Source organism: Heloderma suspectum, chromosome 6 (genome assembly GCF_057233095.1).
Source record: "Heloderma suspectum isolate Gila_16-S chromosome 6, 16-S_ref, whole genome shotgun sequence".
Taxonomy (NCBI): Eukaryota; Metazoa; Chordata; class Lepidosauria; order Squamata; family Helodermatidae; genus Heloderma; species Heloderma suspectum.
Window position 1 is genome coordinate 6,850,059 of NC_139463.1, and position 11,173 is coordinate 6,861,231.

An 11,173-nucleotide genomic window follows, 5' to 3' on the forward strand; every position below is an offset into this window, starting at 1 on the left:
ACGGTAGGCACAAATTCACACACAAAAACAAAACCACAGCTTGAGATGACTGCATGGGGTCTGAGTATTCCTGTAGAGACCCTTTAAAAAATCTATGTGGGATACAGAGGGGCAGTTTCTCCAGTAGCAGAAGCATGAAAGAGAAGGTGTGTGCATGTGTGGTTAAAAAGGAAACACTTGTAAACTCCAGAAGTCATTATTGTTACAACAAGCTTGCATAGAAAAATGACTGGGGTTTTCCAGCAGAAAAAGCTGCAACAACTGCAATGTAACAAGTGGGACTTGCAACGAAATGCTGCAGTACCAAGCGCTCCTGTTCAGGGTTGCAGTCAGCCACGCTATGCCCTTTTCCCCACGATACTCTGCTCTGTCCATCCCCACCCAGGTTTCCTTTTGTTTCTCCCCACTAGCCACTTGGGAGTGCTTCTAAATGGGGCTTTTATTGTGCAATCTCCCTGCCTCATTCACAGAAGTTTACTGGAGGGCGGTGGAGTGGGGGGGAGTCCGGGTGGTGCCATCTTCTATTTGGAATCTTCCCATGTTTTCCCACAAATTCTTCCATCGTTTTTCTTTTCAGAAAAAAGATCCCTTTTGACTGGTAACGCTAGGAGTCCTCTGTCTGAAAGCACCCAGTGTTCTGTGGCCAGTCCACACTGGGCATTACTGGATAGGTGGAGGGGTTTGCGTGTTTGCTTGTTGGTCCTTTTGTTTTTGTTCCATAAATATTTGTGGTACTTTTGCAAACCTTTCCCCAACCATACTGATATCTCCCTCTTGTTTCTCAGTAGTCCCGTTTCGGCTACAGCCCAGTTAGCACTCACCAGCTGGGTTCACTAAGGAAGGGAAATGATGAAGATGATGATGATGATGAAGATGATGATAGCAGCAGCAGCAGCCCTAGTAACAACAGAGCACCCTCCATGTACATGGCACTTTACAAAACATGAAAGGACAGCTCCGTTCTTTGAAGGTCACTGTCGGGAGGTCGCCCCTGCTGCCTTCTGAAATCCTCAGGTAGCCAGAATCAACACGCAGACAATAGGGCTCTTTTCCAGGGCTTAATTCCCATTCAACCTAATCATGCTTACAGATGCTAATTGCTTGCTCCTACGAGTGAGACTTAGGAAAGCTGCCTACTCGGGTGTTCTAACCTTAGGAATCAGTTGATCTCTGTTTGGAGGGGAAGGCAGAAAACCTCTGAACTTATGAGCTAGGCCTAGGAAGAGAGAGTCCACCCCTTTCCCATGGGGCATCAGGGCGCCGCTGTTGCCGTCGCCCCAAGCGGGCTGAGCGCCGCCTCTCAGTGCCCGCCATCTCCCACTTGAGGGTGCGCTGGTGCCTAGCGTCCAGAAACTGCTGTTGCTTCTCCCTCTCCCTGCCAGGGTCACTATCACGCTCAGGAATGTGTACCGGGAGGGGCTGCCCCCCTGGCTGCTCCTCTGAACAGCGCGCGGGCTCCTCTCCGGCGGTTTCTATCTCTTCCTCAGAACTGCTTTGGGGCTCTCTGGGCTCCGATCCAACCCTGACAGTCTTATAAGCATAAAGCTGATATAATGTTTTGTACTGGCAGGTTGAATTTCCAAACGGAGAAGCCATAGTACTGAATCTCAGGCCTGTGGGCCAAATTTGGCTGATCAGAGGTCCCGATCCATCTTCCATCTTTCCCCAGATGGCCATGCACCTTTCCCCTGGCCATGTCCCCTTTTCCTCAACTGTGGATTGTTTGGTGGACTCCCAGCTGGTGCATGTCCCCCCCCCACCCCGTTCTAAAATGATGAAATGCCTCTCCTAAGGCTTAGCTATGGACAGTTAAGAGTGTTAAGCTACATTGTGCTGGTATTTTGGCCCCGCCCCTTTTGCCTTTGGCACCACCCACCACTGCAGTGCAGCCCCTAAGAGCTTCTCTGAAATGGAATTTGGCCCACGTGCAGAAGCGAGCTGTGTGCTGGTGCGTGCAGCCCATTCGTGCTTGCTTGGCTTCTCCCACTGACTTGCTTGGGAGCAACACGCCAGGAACCCGGGTTCAGACAACATGCTAAACAAACCAGCTCTGGTCTGTTTAGCTGGCCACACTAGCAAGAGAAGCCAAGTGGGCCCGGCGAATGGGCTGCAAGCAGCAGCAACACAGCTCATTCCCAGAAAGCCGGGATTCTGCAGAATTCTGGCTTGCGGTTCCGTGCGAATACGGCCCTTGTCTGCTCTCCTGGGAAATAAAAAATGCAAACAGCGCATACGTCATCAGCATGCAAATAGGGCCCCCACAATGATTTGGAGGAGAAAGGCCAGGCCTTCCAGACCCTGAAGAGTATTTGACAGTTCTGATGGCTCATTTAGCAAGAGACCATCTGCTCACACACACACACACACACACACACACACACACACACTGGCAGCTCCCCGACCCGCTCTGGATGCATCTGCCGCAAATAGGGATTTTGCTTGGGCAAATTGGAGGGTTTTACTGTTGCTCCAAACACCAGTTCTGAAGAGAGGGCGGCACTTTCTTCATCAATAGGCCGGATCACACCCACTCACCTGGTGTTTGCTTTTGGATTATTACAGTATCTGTTCTGTGACAACTGTGTCCGTGTGTGCAGTTGCAAGCCTAGCGGGGGAGCTGTCTGTGCAAACAAGGAAGTTTGTCCCGTCCTGCAGCTTTGGGATTGGATTGAACAGGCCTACTGATCGCCCCCGTGCATCATAGAGACGGAGCAGCGAGCAGGACATTCCATTCTCGCTTTGCTGTGAAGTCACCTTAGGCCAGGGGTGGGCAGCGGGTGGATGCTTTGGACTTCATCTCCCAGAAGCTCCTGTCAGCATGACCAATAGTCAAGAATGCTGGGAGTTGAAAAAGTCCAAAACATTTCAAGATCTACATTCTGCCCACCCATGCCTTGAGGAGAATTTTAAAACAGAGGAGAATTTTAAGGAGCAAGAAGGTTTCGGCTATATTTGATCACTTCACTACATGCCTGGCTTGCAGGCAGACTAGCGCTGGGCACTCGAGTCCCACCTGAGGAAGCTGATCTGGGTGTGGAAAAGCCAAGTGGCAATTGATTCCAGGCAACTCATTAGGACTGGTCCCTCCATGGAGCTAGACTGATCTAGGTAGTTTCCCAGGCAGGCACCAACGAGACCTAGAGCAAGGTTGCTGCATCACCTGCCCGCAGACTAGTGATGCTTGGATTATGTTAAATCCATTCTGTCTGTGTTTCACAGATTGTCATGCATCTTTTGTTCCATTGTCTGTTCATTGACAGAATCAGATTTTTTTTAACCAGAATTTCATTCTACTTATGCTAATTCACATTAGCACTAATGTGCATTAGCGCACTTGCGCATTGGTGCTGATGCACACTTGCACAAATGCACTAATGCACATGAGTTAATGCGAATTAGCGCAAATCCCCCCAAAAGTGAAAAACCAGTCTGCAAGTATATGCAATCCACGTGACTCAGAAAAAAATGGTCCTCTGGGGAATCCACAGCTTGGATTCATAGAAATCTGAAGTCATTGGAATCCATTGCACATTTCTCCAACATCCTTACGCCAGACCATGCCTTGTGACAATGTTTTGAAGAAATGTCCACTTACATTCAAACGCGAGCTGCTTGTCTGCCTCAAACGCTTTTCAGCCAGCAGATCCTTAACCGTGTGTTTTACCCGCACTCCTTGATAAACCCGTTTGCCATAGTCTGTGGAGACTAAACAAGGAGAGGAAGCATGAGCAGAGGAATGTCAAAAGGGAGGGAATTCTGTGGAGGAAAAGTTTGATAAGTTCAGAAGTCCACATTTCCCAAGACTTCATCCCCCACTCAGACAAGTAATTCACTGGGTAGTCTGATCTACCTAGCGGGGGTGGTTGCTGAAATGAGGCAATGCTATATATGATGCTGCCTGATTGATGGGTAGGAACAGGGGCAAAGCATCTGGGTAGGTTACGGGGCCAGGGCATGGAGAGCTTGGGGGTGGGACAGTCAAAGGGCAGAGTTGAATGGATCAGAGTCAACAGAAAGAGACCCCCCAGCTGGGAATACCTGCTTTATTTTACAAAATACATAATACTAGACCCAGGGTCAGCCCAAGACATTTTGCTGCCTGAGGCAGAGCAGCAAATGGTGCCCCACCCTCAAGTCAAGGTGTATACTAGTACCCAAATCCATAAAAGATACTTTGCCTCCTGAGGAAGAAAATCCCACAAGCGTTTCTCCCTCTCCCTGGAAGTAAAAATACAGTAATGTTACATTAAATCACTAACAACTTTCTGCCATTTCATGGCACCCCAAACAAAAAACAACTGCCTGAGGTGGCGACCTCACTCTGCCTAATGGTCGTGCTGGCCCTGACTGGACCTAAGGGCAAAACAAAGAATGGACAGCTAAAATACCAGGCCATTGGTAAGCCCATGATACCTTGATCTCACTGGAAAAAGTTGGGCTACAAATGTGATTGTATATATAGACTACCCAGTCCCTCCTTCTCCTCTTGTCCCATTTGCTTACCTACTACTCTGCACCATCTACTGCACAATCACTCTTCCCAGCTGGCCCTGTGGCAGCCATTTTGTGAGAGCACCCACAACACTCTCTCAAAATTGCAAATGTACCCACTGACCCATGAAGGTTAGGGATCCCTGCTTTAGCCACAGAAGCCACTCAAGGCTCCAAAGACAAGCTGGGTCTAAGAGCACGACCAGACTGAACCTGATCACTAAAGCATAGTGCAGCCCTGTCCAGAATAGGGTGAACACCACCTCCTGGATCAGATGATCTGCCTGCCAACAGCATCTCCATCTTCTCTAATGCAGACCCCAAATACCCCACAACATTTTGCTGCCCCATTCAGAGGCAGTTATGTTGGGGAGACCATTTTGCCTATTTTCTAAGGTTGGGGGCCAAAATCAGCCAAATTTACTAGCACACCTACTCCTCTGCAACGGGTAATGGCAGCTGCCACCCTGGCTTCCCCCAGATGTCTACTCAGAACAACACTATATTGCCATGCAGGGTCATTCCAAGGTGATGTCTGAGGTACAATGGCACCCACCAATCTATGGGACAAGTACTACCGCCATCAAACAGGCATCAATGGTGACAAAAGGAGGGGAACATTTTGGGATGACTTTTCCCCCTCCCAACCCTCCCCCCATCCAAATTTTGAGACCAAACTTTAGGCTCAACCTTAGTCTTTTTTGAACTGAGCTTCAGTTTGTTGGCCTTCCTCTAGTCCATTATTGACTCCTGACAGCCATTCAACACATCCACAGCTTCATCTCAGGGCTGAACTAAACAATACATTAAATACACCTGAGCTGAGGGCAGTGAAGCAAGAGGGGAGACGGCTAGAACGCAGGTGGAAGAAAACTCGTGCTGAGTCTGACCGAACACAGGTAAGAGCCCACTATCAAGCCTACTCTGTGGTGGTGAGGGTGGCAAAGAGACAGTTCTTTTCCACCAGCATTGCATCTTCTCAGTGTCATCCAGCGGAGCTTTTCCGAGTGGTTCGCGGCCTGTTACATTCTGGGCCAGGGAGAGAGACGGTGGAACCCTCGGTAGCACGCTGTGACGAGTTTGCACAGCACTTTGAGGATAAAGTCGCTCAGATTCGTCATGAATTGGACACCACCATTAATGCAGTTCCATTGGTAGAGGTGTTCAGAGCACCGTCTGGTCCAGTTTTATTGGATGAGTTTCAGTTACTGAGGCCTGAGGATGCGGACAAAGTGCTTGGCCAAGTCCGATCGACCACTTGTGTGCTTGACCCTTGCCCTTCATGGCTTATTAAATCAAACAAGGAGGGGATGTCTGGCTGGGTCCAGGAGGTTGTAAATTCCTCCTTGAGAGAGGGAGTGGTGCCTGCCGCTTTAAAAGAGGCAGTAATTAGACCACTCCTGAAAAAGCCTAACCTGGACCCAGAGGATGTTAACAATTATAGGCCAGTGGCCAACATCCCCTTCCTGGGCAAGGTGCTTGAGCGGGTGGTTGTAGGACAGCTCCAGGCACCGTTGAATGAAACGGATTATCTAGATCCATTTCAATCCGGCTTCAGGCCTGGTTTTGGAACGGAAACTGCCTTGGTCGCCCTGTGGGATGACCTCTGCCGGGAGAGGGACAGGGGGAGTGTTACCCTGTTGATTCTCCTGGACCTCTCAGCGGCTTTCGATACCATCGACCATGGTATCCTTCTGGATAGGTTGTCTGGGTTAGGAGTTGGAGGCACTGCACTACAGTGGTTCCGCTCCTACTTGGATGGCCGATTCCAGAAGGTGGTGCTGGGGGATTATTGCTCTGTGCCATGGCAATTGTGCCATGGGGTTCCACAGGGCTCTATTTTATCCCCCATGCTGTTTAACATCTACATGAAACCGCTGGGGGAGGTTATCCGGAGGTGTGGGCTAAGGTGCCATCAATATGCGGATGACACCCAGCTCTACCTCTCTTTCTCATCAAACCCAGGTAAGGCAGCGGCTGTTCTGAATCAGTGCCTGGGCACAGTAATGGACTGGATGAGGGCCAATAAACTGAAACTCAATCCAGACAAGACGGAGGTACTGTTAGTGGGTGGTTTGTCTGCCCGGCTAGGTGATATTCAACCTGTTCTGGAGGGGGTTGCACTCCCCCTAAAGGATCAGGTTCGTAGTTTGGGGGTGCTCTTGGATCCAGAACTGTCACTTGAGGCACAGGTGAACTCAGTGGCACGGAGCACTTTTTATCAGCTTAGGCTGGTATACCAACTACGCCCTTATCTGGACAGAGATAGCCTAGCTACAGTTATCCATGCTCTGATAACTTCTCGTCTGGATTACTGCAATGCGTTATACGTGGGGCTGCCTTTGAAAATGGTCCGGAAACTTCAGCTGGTCCAAAATAGGGCAGCAAGATTGTTAACAGGGACTGGGCTGTGAGCTCATATTACGCCAGGACTTTTCCAGCTGCACTGGCTGCCAGTCCATTTCCGGGCCCGATTCAAAGTGCTGGTGTTAACATTCAAAGCCCTTAAGGCTTGGGGCCAGGTTACCTGAAGGATCGCCTCCTCCCATATGTGCCTGCCCGGACCTTAAGATCATCGTCAGCGGCCCTTCTCCGTGAGCCCCTGCCAAAGGAAGTGAGGCAGGTGGCTACTAGGAGGAGGGCTTTTTCTGTTGTGGCACCCCGGCTCTGGAATGAGCTCCCTAGTGAGGTTCACCTGGCGCCTACATTGTATTCCTTTCGGCGCCAGGTGAAGACCTTTTTATTTTCCCAGGCATTTTAGCATTTTAGCTTTCTAAATTTTTAGCTTTGCTGTTTTAAATCTTATTTTAAACTCCTGCACTGCTGCTAGGTTTTATTGTGGTTGTATTGTTATATTGTGGTTTTAATGTTCTATATATTTTAAATTGTTTTATTGTGTGTTGTTTGGTTTTAATTTTTGTGAACCGCCCAGAGAGCTTCGGCTATTGGGCGGTATAGAAATGAAATAAATAAATAAATAAATAAATATGTAGCATGCAGTTTACCCTGTCTTCCTTTTTTATTTAAAAGTAAGCACACAGGGCCCTCATCTGGATGGGGGCGGGGACCTCCATGCACAAGTAGGGGTGGTTTAAACCTTCCTCTCCCGGCCACTTCCCCCCCCCCCCTGAATTGACACACCCCTGTGCAGGAGCCAAAATCTGAGAAACAGTGGCTTGCCGAAGTCCAGCGTATGAGTTAAGAAACTAAGAAGAGCCCAGCTGAATCAGACTGAAGGCCTACCTAGTCCAGCATTGTTTCCCATAGTGGCCAACCAGATGCCCCAATGGGAAGCCCACGAGCAGGAAATGAAGGCAGGAGCCCTCTCCCACCATTGTTCTCCAGTGACTGGTATGCATGCGGTCTCTGATTATAATGGAAGCATCTAGCCAATCGGGGCTAGTAGCCACCCATAGCTTTCTCCTCTATGAATTAGTCTAATCCCCTTTTCAAGCCACCCAAGTTGGGGGGGGGGATCACCTCATCTTGTGGCCATGAATTACATAGTTTAACCCTGCACTGTGTGAAGAAAGACTTCCTTTTGTTTGCCCTGGATCTGCTACCATTCAACTTCACTGGATGGCCCCAGGTTGTAGCATCGTAAGAAAGGGAGAATAAATTCTCTAATTTTGTACACCTCTATCCATGTCCCTGCCTCTAAGCTAAAAAGCTACAAACATTGTAGCTTTTCCATGGAGGGGAGTGGCTCCAGCCTCCTCAACGTTTTGGCTTGTATCAGGGCTTCCAAGCTCACCGATCAGAGTTTTGGCCACTTCATCACGACCCTAGCTCTCAGTGAGATGGGGCTTTATGTGGGTTTTATTTAGACAGGCATAGCTGCTATTTTACTGCTGTGGTTGTTTTTCTTTTACTTATTGCTTAAACTGTTCTTAAATTAGGGACAGGTGAATGTCAGTTTCAGTTTCTCATTTTTCCAATCTTAAATTCGGTTCATCCCAAACATTCACATTTTTTTTAAAGGTTCTTATAAAAATTCACACAGATTTTTGTTTCTCCTAATACATGCATTTTTCTATGCAATGTTGCCTAATAGTCACATTTTTGCTGCAATTTTCTTAATATAATGCATTTTGAATGTTATTGTCATTAATATACACATTTTTGTGTGCACATTTCCCCAACATACACATTTGGTGTGCATTTTTGATTGGAGAACTCCATTGCAAAATTCAGGGAAGTGCAAAGTTCAAACAATAGCTGAGTTTCAGTTCATGTGTTGGTTTGCAAGTGCAAAATTAGGTCATGCTGAAATGCGAACTGAATGAACTACTTATGCTTTTGCTATATTCAGACCCTGGAGTATATTTTTCCAAATAGAAAATATATAATAATCATCATTTTTGAACAACTAACCAGCGATGGGGGTTAGCAAATCTATGAATAAGACATTCACTTTGGCTGAGCACTGCTTCTTTTTCTGCATATAATTGCACTGTGTGGAAAAAAACACATGCCAGCTTCCTGCAACAAAAGGGGTTTTTTTCACCCACAAAAATGTGGATTGCTCTCTTCTGGATCTTTCCAGGCTGTGCCTTTAAATCTGCCATTTGTTTGTAGGTTTTGCTTTTAAGTGTGCCCAGCCCTGCACCAGCCAGCCTACGATAATGATGCAGCTTCCTTTCATTCCCTCCCTTGGGGTCAGCCCATGGAAAGAATCTGCAGCTGTGGAAGCCAATGTGGGGCTAGGGAGAGCTTTTAGTCAAATGTTATGGACGGGAATTTGAAGTTCCACTTAATCCTTTAGAAAACAAAAAAGATTAGCATTTCCTGAGCTAAAACAAACACTCATGTCCCACAGGGGCATTGTTTGATCTGTTTGAATTCTGGTTTACCTTTCTAAATTTAGGGGGTTTTGTGGGTTGGTATTCGAGCTTTTGCTCCACATAAATTGCTGTAGGCAGATTCATTTTGTAAGGTGGGACAGTGGTGCTTCTGCAGAAGCTTTTTTCAAGAATTAGATCAGCTAGAAGCAGTAGCAGCAGCCATCCATCAAGTTTCTATCTCCTCCTATCTTCTGTTTAAGCTGTAGGTTGATCTAAGAAGACTTAGCAACACAGCGTTTTTAGAAATACCTGGCCTTTCCTGAATTGCCTGGCGTGCTATGGTCCATGCGGTCACGAAGAGTCGGACATGACTTAACGACTGAACAACAACAACAAATATTAAGAAAACGCTATTGCAAATGTTTGTTTGCTTCCAGTTTTACAGGTTTTAAAAATGCTATTTACAAACATTTGACACCACCAACTAAGAGACATAAGAAATCACAGAGCTGCCAAGAGATGATCGCAACAGTAATTTGTACACAGAACTACAAATTCTTCCTCTTTCATCTGTAGGCTATTGACAGCAAGGCAGATGCTTTCTCCCTACTACTTTGCAATCAGTATAGCAGCCTTCTCCAGTCTTGTGCCTTCCAGATGTAGCTGGCTAGGGATGCTGGGAATTATAGTCCAACACATCTGGAGGGCACCAGCTGGGGAAGGCTGCTGTGTAGTGTATTGCATGGGAAAAATGAATAGAGACATATTTTAACCCCTCTCTGAAAATACTAGAATTGAGTCATCCAGAGGACAGATAAAAGGAAGCCTTTCTTCATACAAGGTCTGGATTACTGCAATGCGTTATACATGGGGCTGCCTTTGAGAACAGTTTGGAAACTTTAGCTGGTCTAAAACAGGGCAGCAAGATTGTTAGCAAGGACTGGCCTATATGATAATATTATGCTGGTAATTTTCCATCTGCACTGACTGCCAGTCCATTTCCAGGCCCAATTCAAAATGCTGGTATTAACATTCAAAGCCCTAAATGGCTTGGGGCCAGGTTACCTGAAGGATCGTCTCCTCCCATGTATACCTGCCCAGCCCCAAAGATTGTCTTCAGCAATCCTTCTCTGGGAGCCCCCACCATAGGAAGTGATGTGGGTGGCTACTAAGAAGAGGGCCTTTTCTGTTGCGGCACCCTGGTTGTGGAATGAGCTTCCCAGAGAGGCTCGCCTGGAGCCTACATTGTGCTCTTTTTGGTGCTAGGTGAAGACCTTATTGTCCCAGGCTTTTAGTCTTTCAGTTTCAGTTGTTTTAAATTTGTTACTGCATTTAAAATCTTTGCACTGCTGTTAGGTTTTATTTGATTATTATTTTTTATTTTATACTGTAGTTCTAAACTTTTAAATTGTATTTTATCGTGTTGTATCTTATGGTTTTAATTGCTGTGAACGGCCCAGAGAGCTTGGGCTATTGGGTGGTATAGAAATGTAATAAATAAATAAAATAACTAATGGGATTAAAATATCTCTCTGTTCGCTTCTTCCATCCAAGACACTACATAGAAGCCTTCTCCAACCTGGTGCCCTCCAGGTGTGCTGGACTTCTCCTAATTAAGGTAGGGAGCTCGCTGTCACAAGATGGGATCCGTGGAGGCAGTGCTCCAGTGTCAGTGGGATGGTGAATCTGCTCCAGGTTTCAGTCAGAACTCTAAAAGAGCTATCCAAGCTATCGCACCTTGGACAGCTCCTTCAGAGTTCCGACTGGTTCCACCGAAGCCTGGAGTGGATTCACAACCTCACTGACATCAGAGCCACCACCTTCCACTGGATGAGGTGATGGACAATAGCTTAGAGTGCTTTAAAAGGTAATGCGACAAAACCATTTATTTATTTATT

The 11,173-nt window shown here is 47.1% G+C and overlaps 1 protein-coding gene across 1 annotated transcript in view; it reads right to left on the reverse strand.

The window, feature by feature from the left end:
- POU2AF2 (POU class 2 homeobox associating factor 2) overlaps positions 1–10,362 on the reverse strand; it is a 29,557-nt gene extending 19,195 nt beyond the window's left edge. Inside the window, exons 1-3 of the mRNA XM_084807231.1 lie at positions 10,341–10,362; positions 4,321–4,353; positions 3,596–3,705 (exon numbers count right to left, since the gene is read on the reverse strand). Of these exons, the coding sequence (XP_084663357.1) occupies positions 3,596–3,705; positions 4,321–4,353; positions 10,341–10,362 (165 nt within the window). The remainder of the gene's footprint in view (positions 1–3,595; positions 3,706–4,320; positions 4,354–10,340) is intronic.
- Between the last annotated feature and the right edge of the window lie 811 nt (positions 10,363–11,173).